The sequence below is a fragment of the Cherax quadricarinatus genome, chromosome 57 (genome assembly GCF_038502225.1).
Source record: "Cherax quadricarinatus isolate ZL_2023a chromosome 57, ASM3850222v1, whole genome shotgun sequence".
Classification (NCBI taxonomy): domain Eukaryota; kingdom Metazoa; phylum Arthropoda; class Malacostraca; order Decapoda; family Parastacidae; genus Cherax; species Cherax quadricarinatus.
This window is the reverse complement of record NC_091348.1, coordinates 10,568,610-10,592,741: the sequence shown is the minus strand read 5'-3', so window position 1 is coordinate 10,592,741 and position 24,132 is coordinate 10,568,610. Positions and strand designations below refer to the sequence as shown.

At 40.4% G+C, this 24,132-nt stretch overlaps 1 protein-coding gene across 2 annotated transcripts in view; it reads left to right on the top strand.

The window, feature by feature from the left end:
- Nucleotides 1-24,132, top strand: part of Saysd1 (SAYSVFN motif domain containing 1) — a gene marked incomplete at its 5' end in the record, with an annotated part of 139,992 nt that overhangs the window by 20,898 nt on the left and 94,962 nt on the right. For both annotated transcript variants that reach the window (XM_070097353.1, XM_070097352.1), the window contains 1 exon segment: nt 3,823-3,980. In XM_070097353.1, coding sequence (XP_069953454.1) covers nt 3,823-3,955 — 133 coding nt within the window.

Genomic DNA, 24,132 nt, shown 5'->3' with positions numbered 1-24,132 from the left:
GACGAAAGAATGTAGGAAGGAAGGTAGAAAGGAATGCAGGAAGGTAGGAAAGGATTGCAGGAAGGTAGGAAAGGAATGCAGGAAGGTAGGAAAAGAATGTAGGAAAGTAGGAAGGAAGGTAGGAAAGGAGTGCAGGAAGGTAGGAAAGGAATGCAAGAAGGTAGGAAAGGAATGCAGGAAGGTAGGAAAGGAATGCAGGAAGGAAGGTAGGAAACGAATGCAGGAAGGAAGGAATGATGACACACGACCATTTACCTAGGATAACTACATAACACAACTGCCTGCTAATACTTTGAAGAAAACTGCTCAGACGAGGTGTTTTGTCTTTGCACATAAAAAAAAAGTCCACAAAAATGCACACACACTGGTTTTATGTGTGAGAGTGTAAAACACCATTGTGTATGAAAACATGTTTCAAAGAGTTCCACAAGCTGCAGAACTTATAGGAATATGTTCGGTGACTGTACATTGGTATGTATATTATAGAACAATAGTAATAAAAAATTTTTTGTATTGTTTGTTTTTGTAAACAATATATTGATAATTATGTTTGTGTTCTTATTGTGTTGTATACAACAAGTGTATATGTATATGTACATTGCACCTTACTTTGGTCTCACAGGCCACATAGGTTATGTGAAAAAATAAAATAGTGAAAAAAACAACAAACCTTCAAATACAAGTAAACCAAAGTTTACTGGGTGAGCGACAGTCGCTGCTGTTGCCATACGCGGCTCATTTTCTGCAAACTTCACGCCTCTATATCTCGGTAAGTACTGATGGCAAAAAAAAATTTTTTGGACTAAAACACTCAGAAAAATAATCTTAACATTTTCATAAGAAAAAATAATTTTTTTTTTTTTGAATATTTTGCGACGTAGAATGACAGTTTCAGAAAGGGGCCTGCGACAGCCAAAGGGTTAAACCCGAAAACCTAGGGTCCACTGTACTAGGATTGAACCCAATTACCTTCAGTTTTTCAGGCACAATATGACATGGCAGTTGAGTACTTCCCCCTAATTACAGTAATAAAAATAACTGGTTACAAATGCCTTTTCATAAGATGGTGATAGTAATATGATAGGTAGAAGGAAGAGGTATACCTATCTTACCAGAGCTGTTGGTTGTAACTTGCAGAGACATCCCTCACTCATCTTACATTACTACCATTTCCTGCATTTTTTTTTTTTATCACACTGGCCGATTCCCACCAAGGCAGGGTGGCCCGAAAAAGAAAAACTTTCACCATCATTCACTCCATCACTGTCTTGCCAGAAGGGTGCTTTACACTACAGTTTTTAAACTGCAACATTAACACCCCTCCTTCAGAGTGCAGGCACTGTACTTCCCATCTCCAGGACTCAAGTCTGGCCTGCCGGTTTCCCTGAACCCCTTCATAAATGTTACTTTGCTCACACTCCAACAGCACGTCAAGTATTAAAAACCATTTGTCTCCATTCACTCCTATCAAACACGCTCACGCATGCCTGCTGGAAGTCCAAGCCCCTCGCACACAAAACCTCCTTTACCCCCTCCCTCCAACCTTTCCTAGGCCGACCCCTACCCCGCCTTCCTTCCACTACAGACTGATACACTCTTGAAGTCACTCTGTTTCACTCCATTCTCTCTACATGTCCGAACCACCTCAACAACCCTTCCTCAGCCCTCTGGACAACAGTTTTGGTAATCCCGCACCTCCTCCTAACTTCCAAACTACGAATTCTCTGCATTATATTCACACCACACATTGCCCTCAGACATGACATCTCCACTGCCTCCAGCCTTCTCCTCGCTGCAACATTCATCACCCATGCTTCACACCCATATAAGAGCGTTGGTAAAACTATACTCTCATACATTCCCCTCTTTGCCTCCAAGGACAAAGTTCTTTGTCTCCACAGACTCCTAAGTGCACCACTCACCCTTTTCCCCTCATCAATTCTATGATTCACCTCATCTTTCATAGACCCATCCGCTGACACGTCCACTCCCAAATATCTGGATACATTCACCTCCTCCATACTCTCTCCCTCCAATCTGATATCCAATCTTTCATCACCTAATCTTTTTGTTATCCTCATAACCTTACTCTTTCCTGTATTCACTTTTAATTTTCTTCTTTTGCACACCCTACCAAATTGATCCACCAATCTCTCCAACTTCTCTTCAGAATCTCCCAAGAGCACAGTGTCATCAGCAAAGAGCAACTGTGACAACTCCCACTTTATGTGTGATTCTTTATCTTTTAACTCCACACCTCTTGCCAAGACCCTCGCATTTACTTCTCTTACAACCCCATCTATAAATATATTAAACAACCACGGTGACATCACACATCCTTGTCTAAGGCCTACTTTTACTGGGAAATAATTTCCCTCTTTCCTACATACTCTAACTTGAGCCTCACTATCCTCATAAAAACTCTTCACTGCTTTCAGTAACCTACCTCCTACACCATACAGCTGCAACATCTGCCACATTGCCCCCCTATCCACCCTGTCATACGCCTTTTCCAAATCCATAAATGCCACAAAGACCTCTTTAGCCTTATCTAAATACTGTTCACTTATATGTTTCACTGTAAACACCTGGTCCACACACCCCCTACCTTTCCTAAAGCCTCCTTGTTCATCTGCTATCCTATTCTCCGTCTTACTCTTAATTCTTTCAATAATTACTCTACCATACACTTTACCAGGTATACTCAACAGACTTATCCCCCTATAATTTTTGCACTCTCTTTTGTCCCCTTTGCCTTTATACAAAGGAACTATGCATGCTCTCTGCCAATCCCTAGGTACCTTACCCTCTTCCATACATTTATTAAAATATAAAAAATATTGGTAAATACAACTAACATGTGTAGCTGAGAGTGAATTGTTGGAGTATGTACACACACTAATCCCATAGGGGTCATAGAATGCCTGGATAACGGGAAGGGTACCTGAAGTTCCTAAAATTAAGAGCCCTTGGATGTCATCAGTACACGCTGATGATGTCTGAGGGTGCAGTATAAACTCCCTTGCATTTACTTATCAAAGACCGTTATAGATAAGGCTCATAATGTAGTAATAGATGCTGAGGCTGAGAGGCAGCAAATGAGAACATTGATGCAAAGTGGAGCAGTCTGGCAGTATGCTTCACTCTCAAATTTAACCTCCACTCTTCTCTCAGGCTTCTACCCATCAAAAATGCAAGATCTATCATTTTCGTGTTCCAGTACACTACTGTACTTTTATTTTTCTGATATATGTTCTCTTGGGTCATATTTATTTGGTATAGTATAATTTTTTTTTTATTTAATGTGCAAAAAAGAATAGAGGCACAATACTGTGACTGGAACAATACACAAATAACCTGCACACAGGATACTCAAAACTTATAAAGACATTTTGGTCTGACATAAGTTTGTGTCTGATGTGTTGGTTATTTGTGTATGGTGATGTATAATTTTGCTAAGAAATGTAGATTTTATAATGCTTTTGCTCAACCATATTAATGCATAAAAATATTATGTTTTAATTAACTGACATCAGGTGTATATCCACCACATTCATTGGTGGTGGTGTTCATACTTTTGGTCATTCAGAATTACGTTGTGAAATTTGTTGAGTAGTTTTGGACTAAAGACATCGGTGTGTACCATTTGTCAATTTATTTGTAATGTTTTATCTTTAAACATTTTTTTCAAGTCACTTCATTTATATGAACCTTATTCAGCATTTCTCCTGCCCCAATACATCTGAATTATTAGCATTCAACTGTACAGTCAATAACCCTGTTATTTTATCACAGAATAGTATATAATATTTACATTTGCAGGTTCACACTGAGATCTGAGCCAAAGAAAAAAGGTGAAGTAAGTGCCTACTCAGTGTTCAATCCAGATTGTAAAGCCATTGATGGATCATATACTGCTGAACAGTTTGAACGGGAACTTTTGCATAAAATGTAAAAATGTTTACAATGGATAATATCAAGTGAGTAGCATTCCAGATACTATTTGCAGTGAAAAATAATGGATTTGCATATTTGTTGTATTGTACTATGGTATTGTGTTACATTTATTACATACTTTCAAATACAAATTTTGATCTCTTTGTATAGTATACAAGCTGTAGTTTCCATGTAAGAAAGTATTGGTATACACAAAGAAAGCTACTATCATGCATGAGTACTTCAGGCAGGATAATCCTAATGCTTAGTCTACTTAAAACTAGACAGGTTATCAAGTGGCAAATTTTAATTGTATATTATTACATAAAATGCTAGTAAAAAATTATAATTGTAAAAATATAGTAAAGGTGTGAATGAATACTTTAAACTGATTTAGTGATCATAATTGATCACTAAATCAAATCACTAAATCAAACCCCTCCTTTAAAGGAGGGGTTCGGGATATTGGCAGTTTGGAGGGATATGTTGTGTATCTTTATACGTATATGCTTCTAAACTGTTGTATTCTGAGCACCTCTGCAAAAGCAGTGATAATGTGTGAGTGTGGTGAAAGTATTGAATGATGATGAAAGTATTTTCTTTTTGGGGATTTTCTTTCTTTTTTGGGTCACCCTGCCTCAGTGGGAGATGATCGACTTGTTGAAAAAAAAAAAAAAAAAAATTGAGATTTCGTGAGTAGTTTAACTGGTCTTATGATTTCAGGCTAGGAAAGATTATACAAGAGATGGTGAAGAAGCCAAAGTAGTGGGATGTGTTGGTTTTGTTTAGTATAATTATGTTTGGGAGATGAAATGATTTTTAATTATAGCTCTAAATTGATTGGCAGACAAGGGACCTTTTGCTGGTTAAGGCAATGAGTTCCAGATTATGGGGCCCTTTCTTTCAATGCACCAGCCATATCCCACTGAGGTGGGGTGGCCCAAAAGGAAAAACGAAAGTTTCGCCTTTTAAATTTGGTAATATATACAGGAGAAGGGGTTACTAGCCCCTTGCTCCCGGCATTTTAGTCGCCTCTTACGACACGCATGGCTTACGGAGGAAGAATTCTGTTCCACTTCCCCATGGAGATAAGAGGAAATAGACAAGAACAAGAACTAGAAAGAAAATAGAAGAAAACCCAGAGGGGTATGTATATACAGTGGAACCTCTACTTGCGAGTTTAATCCATTCCATGACCTTGCTCGCAACTGGATTTGCTCGTTTGCAGAGTCAATTTTCCTCATTTTAATTAATTGAAATGCAATTAATCCGTTCCAGTGGAATTCTATACTTCAATAATTTCGCTAATATCAACTCTACGGCTTATTTATCTATCTCACTTCATCGAATATGACATAATAAACAATATAAATAACATAGAAACCTGATGTATGCTCTAAAATTAATAAAATATGTCATTCATGTAGTGGTATGGGCGGTGTTGGCGGTGGAGGGGAGTTTGTCTGGACACCGGGCAAAATTCTTCATGAATAATTTCGCTGATATCATCTATACAGCTTATTTATCTATCACAGTTCATGTAGTATGACATAACAAACAATATGAATAACATAGAAACATGATATGTACTCTAGAATGAATAAAATATGTTATTATGTAACAGGTGGAGGCGGCCACAACCGCTCCCTCTATGTTGTGGTAAACACTGCCATCTAGTGACGGCCTTTGAAGCCATCTATTATTATAATTATTATATGTAGTACATTATTATTATATACGTATTATTATTATACATATTATTATTATTGTAATAATAATAATATGTATAATAATAATGCAGAGGAGAGAGAGAGTTTTTGGGAGATGTTAAGTGAATGTATAGGAGCCTTTGAACCAAGTGAGAGAGTAATTGTGGTAGGGAACCTGAATGCTAAAGTAGGAGAAACTTTTAGAGAGGGTGTGGTAGGTAAGTTTGGGGTGCCAGGTGTAAATGATAATGGGAGCCCTTTGATTGAACTTCGTATAGAAAGGGGTTTAGTTATAGGTAATACTTATTTTAAGAAAAAGAGGATAAATAAGTATACAAGATATGATGTAGGGCGAAATGACAGTAGTTTGTTGGATTATGTATTGGTAGATAAAAGACTGTTGAGTAGACTTCAGGATGTACATATTTATAGAGGGGCCACAGATATATCAGATCACTTTCTAGTTGTAGCTACACTGAGAGTAAAAGGTAGATGGGATACAAGGAGAATAGAAGCATCAGGGAAGAGAGAGGTGAAGGTTTATAAACTAAAAGAGGAGGCAGTTAGGGAAAGATATAAACAGCTATTGGAGGATAGATGGGCTAATGAGAGCATAGGCAATGGGGTCGAAGAGGTATGGGGTAGGTTTAAAAATGTAGTGTTAGAGTGTTCAGCAGAAGTTTGTGGTTACAGGAAAGTGGGTGCAGGAGGGAAGAGGAGCGATTGGTGGAATGATGATGTAAAGAGAGTAGTAAGGGAGAAAAAGTTAGCATATGAGAAGTTTTTACAAAGTAGAAGTGATGCAAGGAGGGAAGAGTATATGGAGAGAGAGAGAGAGGTTAAGAGAGTGGTGAAGCAATGTAAAAAGAGAGCAAATGAGAGAGTGGGTGAGATGTTATCAACAAATTTTGTTGAAAATAAGAAAAAGTTTTAGAGTGAGATTAAAAAGTTAAGGAAGCCTAGAGAACAAATGGATTTGTCAGTTAAAAATAGGAGAGGAGAATTATTAAATGGAGAGTTAGAGGTATTGGGAAGATGGAGGGAATATTTTGAGGAATTGTTAAATGTTGATGAAGATAGGGAAGCTGTGATTTCGTGTATAGGGCAAGGAGGAATAACATCTTGTAGGAGTGAGGAAGAGCCAGTTGTGAGTGTGGGGGAAGTTCGTGAGGCAGTACGTAAAATGAAAGAGGGTAAGGCAGCCGGGATTGATGGGATAAAGATAGAAATGTTAAAAGCAGGTGGACCTGGAGTTTACCTGGAGAGAGTTTCGGGGGTCAACGCCCCCGCGGCCCGGTCTGTGACCAGGCCTCCTGGTGGATCAGCCCCTGATCAACCAGGCTGTTGCTGCTGGCTGCACGCAAACCAACGTACGAGCCACAGCCCGGCTGATCAGGAACTGCCTTTAGGTGCTTGTCCAGTGCCAGCTTGAAGACTGCCAGGGGTCTGTTGGTAATCCCCCTTATGTGTGCTGGGAGGCAGTTGAACAGTCTCGGTCCCCTGACACTTATTGTATGGTCTCTTAACGTGCTAGTGACACCCCTGCTTTTCATTGGGGGGATGGTGCATCGTCTGCCAAGTCTTTTGCTTTCGTAGTGAGTGATTTTCGTGTGCAAGTTCGGTACTAGTCCCTCTAGGATTTTCCAGGTGTATATAATCATGTATCTCTCCCTCCTGCGTTCCAGGGAATACAGGTTTAGAAACCTCAAGCGCTCCCAGTAATTGAGGTGTTTTATCTCCGTTATGCGCGCCGTGAAAGTTCTCTGTACATTTTCTAGGTCGGCAATTTCACCTGCCTTGAAAGGTGCTGTTAGAGTGCAGCAATATTCCAGCCTAGATAGAACAAGTGACCTGAAGAGTGTCATCATGGGCTTGGCCTCCCTAGTTTTGAAGGTTCTCATTATCCATCCTGTCATTTTTCTAGCAGATGCGATTGATACAATGTTATGGTCCTTGAAGGTGAGATCCTCCGACATAATCACTCCCAGGTCTTTGACGTTGGTGTTTCGCTCTATTTTGTGGCCAGAATTTGTTTTGTACTCTGATGAAGATTTAATTTCCTCATGTTTACCATATCTGAGTAATTGAAATTTCTCATCGTTGAACTTCATATTGTTTTCTGCAGCCCACTGAAAGATTTGGTTGATGTCCGCCTGGAGCCTTGCAGTGTCTGCAATGGAAGACACTGTCATGCAGATTCGGGTGTCATCTGCAAAGGAAGACACGGTGCTGTGGCTGACATCCTTGTCTATGTCGGATATGAGGATGAGGAACAAGATGGGAGCTAGTACTGTGCCTTGTGGAACAGAGCTTTTCACCGTAGCTGCCTCGGACTTTACTCTGTTGACGACTACTCTCTGTGTTCTGTTAGTGAGGAAATTATAGATCCATCGACCAACTTTTCCTGTTATTCCTTTAGCGCGCATTTTGTGCGCTATTACGCCATGGTCACACTTGTCGAAGGCTTTTGCAAAGTCTGTATATATTACATCTGCATTCTTTTTGTCTTCTAGTGCATTTAGGACCTTGTCGTAGTGATCCAGTAGTTGAGACAGACAGGAGCGACCTGTTCTAAACCCATGTTGCCCTGGGTTGTGTAACTGATGGGTTTCTAGATGGGTGGTGATCTTGCTTCTTAGGACCCTTTCAAAGATTTTTATGATATGGGATGTTAGTGCTATTGGTCTGTAGTTCTTTGCTGTTGCTTTACTGCCCCCTTTGTGGAGTGGGGCTATGTCTGTTGTTTTTAGTAACTGAGGGACGACCCCCGTGTCCATGCTCCCTCTCCATAGGATGGAAAAGGCTCGTGATAGGGGCTTCTTGCAGTTCTTGATGAACACAGAGTTCCATGAGTCTGGCCCTGGGGCAGAGTGCATGGGCATGTCATTTATCGCCTGTTCGAAGTCATTTGGCGTCAGGATAACATCGGATAGGCTTGTGTTAATCAAATTTTGTGGCTCTCTCATAAAAAATTCATTTTGATCTTCGACTCTCAGTCTGGTTAGCGGCTTGCTAAAAACTGAGTCATATTGGGACTTGAGTAGCTCACTCATTTCCTTGCTGTCATCTGTGTAGGACCCATCTTGTTTAAGTAGGGGCCCAATACTGGACGTTGTTCTCGATTTTGATTTGGCATAGGAGAAGAAATACTTTGGGTTTCTTTCGATTTCATTTATGGCTTTTAGTTCTTCCCGCGATTCCTGACTCCTAAAGGATTCTTTTAGCTTAAGTTCGATGCTTGCTATTTCTCTGACCAGTGTCTCCCTGCGCATTTCTGATATATTGACCTCTTTTAGCCGCTCTGCTATTCTTTTCCGTCGCCTGTAAAGGGAGCGCCTGTCTCTTTCTATTTTACATCTACTCCTCCTTTTTCTTAGAGGAATAAGCCTTGTGCATACATCGAGTGCCACCGAGTTAATCTGTTCTAGGCATAAGTTTGGGTCTGTGTTGCTTAGTATATCTTCCCAGCTTATATCGGTTAGGACTTGGTTTACTTGGTCCCACTTTATGTTTTTGTTATTGAAGTTGAATTTGGTGAATGCTCCCTCGTGACTAGTCTCATTTTGTCGGTCTGAGGCTCCACGCATACATGTCTGAACCTCAATTATGTTGTGATCTGAGTATATTGTTTTTGATATGGTGACATTTCTTATCAGATCATCATTGTTAGTGAAGATGAGGTCTAGTGTATTCTCCAGTCTAGTAGGCTCTATTATTTGCTGGTTTAAATTGAATTTTGTGCAGAGATTTAAAAGCTCGTGTGAGTGTGAGTTTTCATCAGAGCTGCCTCCTGGTGTTATTACTGCAACAATATTATTTGCTATATTCCTCCATTTTAGGTGCCTTAAGTTGAAATCCCCCAGGAGCAAGATGTTGGGTGCAGGAGCTGGAAGATTTTCCAGACAGTGGTCAATTTTTAACAGCTGTTCCTGGAATTGCTGGGATGTTGCATCCGGAGGCTTGTAGACTACCACAATGACTAGGTTTTGGTTCTCGACCTTTACTGCTAAAACTTCCACTACGTCATTTGAGGCATTAAGCAGTTCTGTGCAAACAAGTGACTCTGCAATGTACAGGCCAACCCCCCCCTTTTGCCTGTTCACTCTGTCACATCTGTATAGGTTGTAACCTGGGATCCATATTTCGTTGTCCAAGTGATCCTTTATGTGGGTCTCAGTGAAAGCCGCGAACATTGCCTTTGCCTCTGCAAGCAGTCCACGGATGAAAGGTATTTTGTTGTTTATTGCTGGCTTTAGACCCTGTATATTTGCAAAGAAGAATGTTATCGGACTGGTGGTATTGTTGGTACTGGGGGGGGATTTTTTTTTCGGCATTAGTATCTGTATCTGTTGGTTTGGAGTGGAGGCCATCGACTGTGGTTCCACTCCAGGAATGACTGGATTTGGTGTACGATTTCTGCCATTTCCTGCCAGTTTTTTTTCCTTCCTGGCACTAAAAAACCTCTCCCTCTTGAGTGGCTGTGGCTACCCAGGTTTTCCCATGGCCTGGATGTTTTGTATCTTTTTGTCCCCTTTAGATGGTATGCCTGGCAATTTAAGTTATAGCACAGTCTTTCCTGTACTGAAGAGGTACACATTTCAGGGTGAAAAAGCTTACAGGAAGGGAGTTTGCATTTTCCTGTTGTCATATGGGCATGACATTTTCTAGGGTGGTCATAGTTGCATGTCCCATCTGTTTTTCCAGATTTCCCATGCCAGCAGATACCAAGTGCATAGTATGTGCACAGGCTTGGTTTCCGTTTGCCTTGGGTTTCTGTGACTGTATTCCCTGTTGGTGCATGTTTCCCTGTCTTATTCCTATCCTCCTTAGCACCAACAATGGAGCTCCCACCAGTTGTTTTTGGTAATTTATCCTCACTATTGCTATTGGAGTCCTCTTGTTTGCTATTTCCTGCGGTATTTCTGGTTTGCAATATTGGTTTTATCTTATCTTTGACTACACTTGTTTCCCTACTATGGCTCCTGTCCTCTATGAGGTCATTTATATGTATTCCTTCCTGCGTATAATTCCCGACTACCTGGACAAAATCTCCAGCTTCACCATTACTGTCTACCAGGACAGTATCTCCAGCTTCACCATTTCTGTCTCCCAGGACAGCACCTCCAGCTTCCCCATTACTGTCTCCCAGGACAGTATCTCCAGCTTCACCATTACTGTCTCCCAGGACAGCACCTCCAGCTTCACCATTACTGTCTCCCAGGACAGCACCTCCAGCTTCACCATTACTGTCTCCCAGGACAGCACTATCAGCCCTACATTTACTGACTACCAGGACATCACCTCCAGCCTTACAGTTTGTGACTACATGGCCAGTATCAAGGGCAGTACCATTCAGCCCGGACTTTTTATGTTCCCATCTGTTGTAGAAAGCTTCCAGGTTTTCTATGAAAGCAGCTTTGATGTTATCCTCTTTTAATACCCTTGTGATTTTAGTCCACAGATTTTCCTCATTTGGGCATACCCAAAAACACTTCTCTGTTTTAATACTGCTTGTAGCTAGTTCTGGGATATCTGCACAAGGAGCGTGACACCAATTTCCACAAAAATGACAATTTATCCATGTGGTAGCCCGTTTGTTTGACTGACCACAGACTACACACAGCTTCATAATGATTTGAATGGTTGATTTACTGCAAGTCTACTAGCAACCTCTTGAATATTATATTAATAACCTTAAATGAAGCTCTAGCTATTTGTATTTCTGTTTCTAACTCTTTTTGTATATTGGACAGCTTACCGTCACGTTCCTGATTTTTAATGTTTGTGTTTATAAGGGCGCCTACAAACCCATCCGTTTACAGTCTGCTTTATTGTCCAATGAAACTGTTTGAAACCAGTCCCGGGTTCGGACCAGTCAAGGGTTCGGACCAGTCGATCTGCTCTGATCAGTGGGTCACTTATTTAAAACATACTGGTCGGTGATTTGAGCTAACACATGAAGGATCTACTGGAAATTATCTACCCGAGTAATATGTGATTTGACTGATACAAAAGTATAACTTGCGTGTTGAAGAGCCGGTGATATCTGGCAGCTCCTACAATGACGTACAGTCGACCTCTTTGTTTATCAATCGCTGTATCTGGCTTTTCTATTTTTGTTTTTCCGTCTCCACCACAATAAATGCTATATTATCACTATAGTTGACTGGTGCAAATTTTGGAGGAAGGGCGCTTTTTCTGTAGTAATAATTGCTTCTCGTTGTGTATATTCGACCGCTGGTAACTACAGGTTATATGAAATTCACAGTAACGTCTCGTATTTCAAGAAAATGAAACTAATGAAAGTCACTCCACTCCACTAAGTACCATTATAATACTGGTTAGTTGCTACTACAACACTGTATTCTGCTATTCACTGGTATCACTAGATTATATGCGAGTACACTAGCAGGCCAGGAAGATTATTAAAAACAGCTGACCTGTGGTAAGTTTCTGGCGACTTCTGGCACCTGCCTCTATAGGCTTATCACTTCATTTACAAATTCACCTGTTTTCAAATGACACTTTAGCCTTTATCATCAATATACTAGGGAGCCACTGTAGTATACACTATACACTATGTATACTCAATGCTTTCAGGGAGACTTTCTTTCCTCTGACACAACGTTCAATTATTATTATTTTTTTCACACGGGAAACAGGCCTATGATTCCCCTCTGGCAGTAAACTCTGCTAGGTAATGCACACTAATTCTCCTTTTTTGACTCAGTATATAATGTTTTCCGCCCAAGATTGGTTCCAGGCGCTAGAGGGATGTATCGTATAGGATTGATGACACAAATTAAAGTTCTAGCACGTAAGAGCGACCGTGAAAACACCAGAAAGCCGGGAGCACAACGAGGCACGCTGACGGATTGTAATTATTCTCTACTACATATATAGTTTTGGAGTGGTTGGTGCAATTATTTAATAAATGCATGGAAGAGGGTAAGGTACCTAGGGATTGGCAGAGAGCATGCATAGTTCCTTTGTATAAAGGCAAAGGGGACAAAAGAGAGTGCAAAAATTATAGGGGTATAAGTCTGTTGAGTATACCTGGTAAAGTGTATGGTAGAGTTATTTTTGAAAGAATTAAGAGTAAGACGGAGAATAGGATAGCAGATGAACAAGGAGGCTTTAGGAAAGGTAGGGGGTGTGTGGACCAGGTGTTTACAGTGAAACATATAAGTGAACAGTATTTAGATAAGGCTAAAGAGGTCTTTGTGGCATTTATGGATTTGGAAAAGGCGTATGACAGGGTGGATAGGGGGGCAATGTGGCAGATGTTGCAGCTGTATGGTGTAGGAGGTAGGTTACTGAAAGCAGTGAAGAGTTTTTACGAGGATAGTGAGGCTCAAGTTAGAGTATGTAGGAAAGAGGGAAATTATTTCCCAGTAAAAGTAGGCCTTAGACAAGGATGTGTGATGACACCGTGGTTGTTTAATATATTTATAGACGGGGTTGTAAGAGAAGTAAATGCGAGGGTCTTGGCAAGAGGCGTGGAGTTAAAAGATAAAGAATCACACATAAAGTGGGAGTCGTCACAGTTGCTCTTTGCTGATGACACTGTGCTCTTGGGAGATTCTGAAGAGAAGTTGCAGAGATTGGTGGATGAATTTGATAGGGTGTGCAAAAGAAGAAAATTAAAAGTGAATACAGGAAAGAGTAAGGTTATGAGGATAACAAAAAGATTAGGTGATGAAAGATTGGATATCAGATTAGAGGGAGAGAGTATGGAGGAGGTGAATGTATTCAGATATTTGGGAGTGGACGTGTCAGCGAATGGGTCTATGAAAGATGAGGTGAATCATAGAATTGATGAGGGGAAAAGGGTGAGCGGTGCACTTAGGAGTCTGTGGAGACAAAGAACTTTGTCCTTGGAGGCAAAGAGGGGAATGTATGAGAGTATAGTCTTACCAACGCTCTTACATGGGTGTGAAGCATGGGTGATGAATGTTGCAGCAAGGAGAAGGCTGGAGGCAGTGGAGATGTCATGTCTGAGGGCAATGTGTGGTGTGAATATAATGCAGAGAATTCGTAGTTTGGAAGTTAGGAGGTGCGGGATTACCAAAACTGTTGTCCAGAGGGCTAAGGAAGGGTTGTTGAGGTGGTTCGGACATGTATGGAATGGAGAGAATGGAGCGAAACAGAGTGACTTCAAGAGTGTATCAGTCTGTAGTGGAAGGAAGGCGGGGTAGGGGTCGGCCTAGGAAAGGTTGGAGTGAGGGGGTAAAGGAGGTTTTGTGTGCGAGGGGCTTGGACTTCCAGCAGGCATGCATGAGCGTGTTTGATAGGAGTGAATGGAGACAAATAGTTTTTAATACTTGACATGCTGTTGGAGTGTGAGCAAAGTAACATTTATGAAGGGGTTCAGGGAAACCGGCAGGCCGGACTTGAGTCCTGGAGATGGGAAGTACAGTGCCTGCACTCTGAAGGAGGGGTGTTAATGTTGCAGTTTAAAAACTGTAGTGTAAAGCACCCTTCTGGCAAGACAGTGATGGAGTGAATGATGGTGAAAGTTTTTCTTTTTCGGGCCAACCTGCCTTGGTGGGAATCGGCCAGTGTGATAATAAAAAAAAATAATGTTATTGTATTATACTATTATTATTATATGTATTGTTATTATTCATATTACATATTCATATAATATGTATTATTATACATATTATTATTATTATTATCATTATTATTATATTATATAAATTATTTGTAATTTTTATTCACACAAAAAATATAAGATTTACTGTTATTCCTTATTGCAATAATTGTGTAAATATGTCAACCCATTCACGACTGCATATTGGAATGGACAGTGATGTCATGTGTTTACTCTGAAACAGCCAAGCAATGGACCATTTCTCCTAGGTTGAGCTCAATTTCAAGGCACTTTTCGTCATGAAAGCAATCAAAATCATATCTATTTCTGTAATATATCTTCCATTCTCTCAAATGAGACCAAAAAAACGAGAATACAACCATAAAAACCATTTGAAATTACCACTAAGGGGTGGCTAATTGCTGAGAAGTGAATTCCATTATTTATGCTTAGATTTCTTTCATTTTTGGTGTACGTTAAGAAGCATCTTTCCATCATACATTACCCAAGTTTCAATAAGATAGTCCAAAAACAAATGAGATACAATTCCCGAGATCAAGAGCAAGAGCCCCTCACCAGTGTCAAGGAACCTGCCTTGAGGTCTGCTCGCTTGTGGAAATTTTGCTCGCGTATGGAAGCAAAAAATCGACCCATCAACTGCTCGTATTTGGAAAAACTCGCACATGGACACGCTCGCAAGTAGAGGTTCCACTGTATATGCTTGTACGTACATGTATGTGCAGTGTGACCTGAGTGTAAGTAGAAGTACCAAGATGTACCTGAAATCTTGCATGTTTATGAAACAAAAAGGATACCAGCAATCCTACTATAATATAAAACAATTACAGGCTTTCATTTTGCACTCACTTGGCAGGACGGTAGTACCTCCCTGGGCGGTTGCTGTCGACCAACCTACTACCTATATGGGGCCCCTTTATATGCATTGCATTTTTGCATAGGGTGAGGCAGACCCGAGGGATGTTGAAGAGAATTTTGTGCCTTGTGTTGTGCCTGTGTGTTCTGTTGTAGCTATCAAGGAGGAGTTTCAGAGGAAGGTTTATATTGGAGTTTAATGTTCTATGTATATAGTAGGCACAATAATATGAGTGCATATTTTGTACATTATGTAAATTCAAACTCTTGAAGAGCAGAGGGGTGTGTTGTCTGGCGCAAGAATTGGCGATCATCCGCACAACAGCTTTTTGTTGGGTAATTAATGGTTTAAAGTGATTAGTTGCAGTAGAACCCCAAGTACAAATACCATAGGTGATGTAAGGGTAGAGTAGATTGATATAGTGTAAGTAATGCCTCTTGGGGTAAATAGTATTGTATCTTGGAGAGGATGCCTACTGTTTTGGAGACCTTCCTGGCTATGTGTTGGATGTGGGTATAAAATTTCAGGCTGCAGTCAGTGCCTTCAGTGTGTCTTGTAATAAGGAAATCATTGATCAATATGTTAAGGTGTAAATTTAAAACTTTGTTTCCAAACAGTGTGTAGTAGGTTTTGTCTATATTGAGGGTGAGTTTGTTGGTCGTCATCCATGTAGATATTTTTAGTAGCTCATCATGAACAGTGACACTAAGCATAGTCAGATTTAGGTGGGAGAAGACATAAGTAGTGTCATCTGTGAATAGAAAAAGGTTGAAGATGAGAGGAGATACATTGCAAAGATCATTGATGTAAATGAGAAAGAGCAGAGGTACTAGGACACTACCTAGGGGCACTCCTCTGGCTACAGACTGAGTAGACGATGTTACACCATTTGTGGAGACATACTTGCGTGTATTGCTAATATGAGATTTTAAGTATGCAAGGGTATTTCCTCTGACCCCATTATGTTCTAGTTAAAGGTGCAGGATATTGTGGTTCACTGTATCGAATGCTTTCTGCAGGCACCAGAGGCCTGATAGGCCTAGGCAGTATAAAGAATGGGTCTATAACCCTTTCTGGGTCGAGACCCCTGATCCTGAACTCGTTCTCAGGGTTGAAAAATTTTCAAAAAAAAAAAAAAAAAAAAATTCTTATGAAATGATAGAGAATCTTTTCCCAATGGTAATGACACCAAAAGAGTGAAATTTGATGGAAAACTTGATGGAATTATGCTCTCGCAAAGTTAGCGGTCTCAACGATATATACGCATCGGCAATTTCACCCACTTTGAGCCCTATTTTCATCCAATTCCAGTGTTCCAGTCGACTAAAATCGTAACTATTTCACTAGAACTCCATTTGTTCTATCGATATGAGTACAAGTAACCGCCCATTTACTGATTTCAACTACCCAGTAAAGTGGTCAGAAATTGGCTATTTGGCCAATTACACACAAATTTCAAACAATGCCACTTTCAAAATAGGGTCCAGAATAAATAAGACAGATATTCCTGGCACTAGGAGCAAGGGGCTAGTAACCCCTTCTGTATAAATTACTAAATTTAAAAAGAGAAACTTTCGTTTTTCTTTTTGGGCCGCCCTGCCTTGGTGGGATACGGCTGGTTTGTTGAAAAAAAACAAAAAATCCTGGCACTAAAATAACATTTTCTCTGTTCATTAGTCACATCTCCAGGCTCTTCTTATATTACTCTTGTTTTCCATTTTGAATTTTTATTCTCACAAAAAATAGAAAGATTTACTGTTAAGTAGACTACTGCATTATTGTAAAATGGTATAAATAATATCAGTGCACTCGTGAAAGAATATTAGACTCACCAGTTGACATGTATTGGACACATGGCGTGATTTGTTCACTCTTGAACATTGGCAAAAATTTAACATTTCTGCTACTTTGAGCTCAATTTCAAGGTACTTTTCGTCATGAAACCAATCAAAATCATCTCCATTTCTGTAATGTATCTTCCATTCTATCAAATGAGACCAAGAAAACGAGAATACGACCCTTAACACCATACGAAAATGCACTGCAAAGTCACTGTTTTAAACCAAAAACATGGTTGGAGTTTTTTTTTCTCCTCATTATGCACTGTGTGCTGCAGGATTTTTTTTATACTGCATACACTGACCATGCAAACCCATTCTTTCATATGTAGGCCTACCAGCTTTCTCTCGCTAGATTTGAATGCGCTAGAATTCATGTGTACAAGATGGCACTGATCGTGGCTCTCAAGCCGTATAAGTATGGCACTGACCCTGAAAGGGTTAACCCATTAACTGTCCAAACATAGATCTACGTTAGTACTGCTAGGGCTCTAAATGTAGATCATCGTTTTATTTTTCCTGCCTCCAAATTTGGCACGATTGGCCTGAGATGCCTGGTCAGTACAGAATGGGTCCTAACACTCGGTGTATGCAGTATTAAAAAAATCTGGGACCACTTTGTACCTTGTGGGAACACCAGTTCAATTGAGTGTCAGCTAGAGCAAATAGCATGGCAAACACCAGAGATTCACTGTGTCATGTCATACTTGAGTCACTTCTATTTTCAGAGGAAAGTGATGTTGATCCTGAGTTTAGTGGCTTTAACCCTTTGACTGTCGCGGCCGTATATACACGTCTTACGAGGTACCGTGTTTGACATATACAGGAAGGCCCCGCTTTACGGCGTTTCACTTTACAGCGTTCCGCTAATACGGACATTTCAAATTATGACCAAAACTCGCTATACGGCTCCCCCCACCTGACTTTCTAATACGGTCACCGTGCCCCACCCTGTTTGTTTACATTCTCCATGAGCTCAGTAAGCACTAAGTCTCTCCATTTTGTCTGGAAACTCCAAAATTTCAAATGTTTTTAAAAGTTATTTCATATTTTATATATACTCTGATAATTATACTTATGTATACCTGTACCTAAATAAACGTACATACTGTGCTGGCATGCAGGTACACATTAAAATTGGTAAGTGTCTTATGTCTCCAGACGTCATATTAGTAATGATAATAATAATCATCGAGTCATTTAAATGTCGTATATTACGTTAATATACACATTTTCATTAATCCATCCATGATATTTTTTTCAAAATTATATAATAAACACGATGCATAACATATAAATAAGATAAATACACCCCACAGTAGAATAAATAAACATAAATGTGAGATGTGGTAGCAGACGACTTGCACAAGTGACGCCATATTAGAAATGATAATAATAATAACAATACTCACCGAGTCTAATTAAATGTCGTATATTACGGTAATATACACAATTTCATTAATCCATCCATGATATTTTTTTCAAAATTATATAATAAACACGATGCATAACATATAAATAAGATAAATACACCCCACAGTAGAATAAATAAACATAAATGTGAGATGTGGTAGCAGACGACTTGCACAAGTGACGCCATATTAGAAATGATAATAATAATAACAATACTCACCGAGTCTCATTAAATGTCGTATATTACGTTAACATACACATTTTCATTAATCCATCCCTGATATTTTTTTCAAAATTATATAATAAACACGATACATAACATAAAAAGATGATAAATACACCCCACAATAGAATAAATAAACAAATATAAGATGTGGGAGCCACATAACTTGTACAAGTGACGGCAAGAATAACATTTTCTCTAATCTAACATAAGAGAAAATGTGTTACTGGGGGTAACTGTAGAAAATTATTCCTTTCGTATGTATGTAAGTAAGTTTATTCAGGTATACACAAATACAGTTACATAGATTATCATACATAACAACATACGTGTAGAGAACCTAGGATAACCCAAAAAAGTCAGTGTGACTTATTTCCATTGCCTTCACTCTGAGCTTAATTTCTTCTCAAAATGATGTTACATGAGAATGGGAGTGTTCTTCTTTATTAATCCTACCGTATCAATGTAGAGACAACCTGTACACAATGTAACTTGTACACAAACCAGACGTGTACACTTCGTTTGTTTACAAAACTTACGGTCGCCTGGTTTGTTTACATAACTCTGCGCCTGTCCCCTCTCATGTACTCATTCTTTCTCTCTCTCATTTATTCGTTTTATCTCATTTACTTACTCCTGACCCTACATTAAGACTACAAATATTTTAAGGTAAGTAATGAGTGAACTGTATATACATTTTATCGCTCTGGGATGCTTAAATATCATAGAATAGTATGTGTGGGTGGGGTGGCCTGGTATGGTAACCTGGCTGACACCATACATACCACACTTGATTTCTTACAATACTACTTGTCTCACCCTAGATTAAGACTAAAAATATTTTAAGGTAAGTAATGAGTGCACTATGTGTGTATTGTACTTTTTTATTGTTTTTTGATGCCTGGTTCTATTGCTAACTTAATATATGTTAGTGTAAACTTGTTATCTAGTGTTTGTATGCATTTATAAGTGGAAAAAAAGGGTGTTCCACTTTACGGCGGTTTCCGCTTTACGGCGGTAGCCTGGAACCTAACCTGCCGTATAAGTGGGGCCCTCCTGTATATACTCATAAATTCTAGTGGCTTCAAATCAAGCAGGAGAAAGCTGGTAGGACCACATGTGAGAGAATGGGTCTGTGTGGTCAGTGTGCACCATATAAAAAAATCCTGGAGCACGCAGTGCATAATGAGAAAAAAAACTCCGACCGTTTTTTTTTTTAATTAAAATGCCGACTTTGTGGCCTATTTTCGTATAGTATTTATGGTTGTATTCTTGTTTTCTTGGTCTCATTTGATAGAATGGAAAACATATTATAGAAATAGAGGTGATTTTGATTGATTTTACTATAAAAAGAACGTGGAAATGGAGCTCAAAGTAGGGGAAATGTTTGATTTTTGCCAATGTTCAAAAGTAAACAAATGATGTCATTGTCCAATAAATGTCCAACTAGCCATTCTGATATGCAGTCATGAATGGGTTGATGTTATTTATACAATTATTACAGTATTGCAGTAGTCTGCATAATAGTAAGTCTTCTATTTTTTGTTTGAATAAAAATTCAAAATAGAAAGCAAGAGTAATATCAGAGGGGCCTGGAGACATGACTGATGAACAAAGAAAATGTTATTTTAGAGCCAGGAATGTCTGCATTGTTCATTCTGGACCTTATTTTGAAATTGTCATATTTTTTATTTTTGTGAAATTGGCCAAATTGCAAATTTCTGACCACATTATTGGGTAGTTGACATCGGTAAATGGGCAGTTTCTTGTACTCAATCGATAGAAAAAATGGAGTTCTAAAGAAATAGCTATGAGTTTGGTCGACTGGAACAACGGGATTAGCCAAAAATAGGGCTCAAAGTGGGCGAAATAGCCGATTTGTAAATATCGCTGAGGTCGCTAACTTCGCGAGAGTATAATTCCGTCAGTTTTCCATCAAATTTCGTTTTTTTGGTGTCATTACAATCGGGGAAAGATTCTCTATCATTTCATAAGAAAAAATAAATTTTTATTTTTAAATTTTGCGACACCAGGAGACACCTCAGGATTGGGGGTTGCGACAGTCAAGGGGTTAAGATGGATATGGCCACAAGTGGTCAAGGAAATATTAAAAACCTTGATAATAACCCATGCACAGCATTTGTGCAGCATCCTTTCATTTTTGATATCACTGGTAGTGTCATCCTGCCAGAATGTCCTATAACCTGTGCCCTAGGTAAAGAGAAACGATTCTGGAACGTGTGTAATGTGTATTCAGCAGGCTGGCTGGCCGGCTAGCTGACTCTGGCTGTATCTCTGTCTGTATCTGTCTCTCTCTGTCTGTCTGTCTGTCTCTCTCTCTCTCTCTCTCATTTTCACACAGGGTTTGACAAGGTAAGGTTAAGGATTATTGACAAGCTATTTACAGGTTAAGGATCCTGGGCTCAGACTTCCCTACTTCAACACCTCAGTCTGTTCTGACATCTTCAAGTTCTCCCTCACAAGCCCTGGTATCGACAAGATCTTGTACGACACCGTCTACCAATCGCCCCTCTACTTCTCAGAAGTCCAAAAAATCCCCTTTGCTCAAATCTTCTTTGCTCCCTCCTTCCCTTCTTCCGCCCCCACTTTTTACCTTTCCAGTCTCTGTACGTGGTTCTTCCCCTCTCACTGGCTCTATTACAAGTGTGGAGGTTCACCCTCCTCCTCGTTCTGTGCCTTCCTTCCCTGTCCCCTCCCAAGTCTCTCCCTCTTCTGCCACCTCCCAGGTTTCTGCCTCTTCTGTCCCCTCCCACACTTCTTCTCCAGTTCCCAACACGCTTTCGTCCCCCCTTTAGTACAGTCCATTACTGTCCCAATCATTACTCACCCTCCTCCTCCTATCTCCAATATTGTCTCCCATACAACGTCTTTGAATTCAGAAACACTTGACGCTATTTCCGAATGTATTGCAGGGACTAAACCTTCAATCCACCTCCTGTTCCTTCTCTTCCCTCTCCTCCATCTCCACAACTCCATTCTTCGGAATGCTCCATTCCTTTGCTGCTTGAACGTTTTCCGATGCCACCGCACGTAAACTTTTCTAACCCCTCTAGTCCGTAGGTGCCCTTACCTGCGGATTCCTGGCATTTTTCTCGTTGCCAATCATGGCCTACTTACAGTGGAATATCCACGGCCTCAGGGGTAATCGGGGCGAGCTTCAGATGTTGCTTTCCAGGTTTTCCCCTGTTGGTGTTTGCTTACAAGAATCAAAATTACACTCCGCTGTTTTCCAACCCATCTCAGGCTATAATTTATTGTATTCTTCGGATCCTTTCTCAGATGGGACCTTTAATGAAAGTGCTCTTCTTCTATGCAATGATATTCTGTACTGTCAACTATTTGTCCATACCTCGCTGCATTACAGTGCAGCCTGTATCCACTTGAATAAGTGGTTTACAATATGTTCTTTATATCTCTCTCCTTCTCGGGCCTTATCTATCCCAGATTTTGCCTTTCTTGTTTCATCCTTACCGCCACCACTTCTGTTACTTGGCGATTTTTAATGCCCACCATTTCCTCTGGGGGGGTCTCATTGTGACTCGCGCAGCATTTATTTGGAGGCTTTTCTCGCTTCTCACCCCCTCCATGTTTTAAATACGGGTACCCCCACCCATTTTGATCCTCGTACTCACACTCTCTCTTGCATCGATCTCTCAGTCTGCTCTTCCTCCACTGCACTAGACTTTGCCTGGTCTGTTCTACCAGACTTACATGACAGCGATCACTTTCCAATCATTCTTACTTCTTCATATTCACCACTTCTTCGTAGCCCTCGCTGGCAATTTGATCGGGCAAATTGGGACCTTTATTCGCAACTAACTGCTTTCAGTGAAATTCCTTCTTCATCCTCCATTGATGAACTTTTACACCTCTTCTCAACATCAGTTTTAACCGCAGCTTCTCATTCTATCCCCCAAACCTCAGGCAGGCACTCTCAGAAGTGTATGCCATGGTGGTCTCCTGCCTGTGCTCGGGCAGTACATTTGAAATGCGCTGCGTGGGACAGGTACCAATGCAATAGAATCACAGAAAGACTTCTTGATTTTAAGCAGAAGCGAGCAGTCACTTGCCGTGTCATCCGTGATGATAAACGCACTTGCTGGCGAGATTATGTTTCCACCATCACCTCGGCTTCCTCTACGAGTGCAGTCTGGAAAAAAGTACGGAAACTGAGTGGTAAATACTCTCCTGACCCAGCTCCTGCTTTGCAGATTGCTGGTATCGATATACCAAACCCTCTTGATGTTGCCATTGAAATTGGCAATCATCTGGTCTGTATTTCTCAGGGGCTCCATCTATGCCCCTCGTTTCTTTCCTCAAAGTCTGCCAGAGTTTTAGCACTCTTGGACTTTTCTTCTCACATTGAAGAACCGTATAATGTGCCTTTTACACTTCAGGAACTGGAGGTGACTCTCTCCACTTGCCGATCATCGGCAGCTGGGCCTGACAACATTCATATTCGGATGTTACAACATTTACATAAGTCTGCGCTTGCAGTCCTCTTACACCTATTCAATCTTATTTGGTCACAAGGAGTTCTTCCCCAGCTGTGGAAATCTGCCATTGTTCTCCTGTTCCGCAAACCAGGTACTATGGGACATGATGCCTCCCACTATCGTCCCATTGCTCTTACCAGTGCAGTTTGCAAAGTGATGGAAAGTCTGGTAAATCGACGTTTAATGTGGTATTTAGAGACACACAACAGTCTCTCCACTAGTCAATATGGCTTTCGTAAGGGCCATTCTACCATAGACCCCTTACTACGCTTGGATACATATGTTCGTAATGCCTTTGCAAATAACCACTCAGTTATTGCCATATTTTTTGACCTTGAGAAGGCATATGATACAACTTGGAGGTACAGTGGTTCCTCAATAATCGTCCGGCCTGAAAGTCGTCCATTTCGGAAATAGTCCCGTTATTTCGTCTAAACATTGGCTCGCAAATGGTCCGTTAACTCGCTAATTGTCCTTCGTCCGGGACGGGTAATCACGCTCTGAGCCGCCTGGGCCTGCCTTCCCAGCCAGTGTGCCATTGTTTTCCAGTGAGCGACGGTCCCCTCAGATGCTCCTACGAAATATTTCATAATATTCCATTGATTTTAGTGCTTGCAAGTGCTAAATAAGCTACCATGGCTCCAAAGAAAGCTTCTAGTGCCAGCCCTTTGGTAAAGAATGTGAGAAACACATATACAGTGGATCCCCGCATACAGTTGGCATCACATAACGTTAAATCCGCATACCGATACATTTTATCGCTAAGATTTTGCCTCGCATACCGCTAAAAAACCCGCTTAACACTGTTCGTCCGAGATGCGTCTAATGTGCGGCCTAAGCCAGCCTCACATGTTCCGCCGGTGGCATTGTTTACAAGCCAGCCTCCGCGGTAACATCCAAGCATACAATCGTAACATTTTGTATTATTACAGTGTTTTTGGTGATTTTATCTGCAAAATAAGTGACCATGGGCCCCAAGAAAGCTTCTAGTGCCAACCCTGTGGTAAAAAGGGTGAGAAATATTAT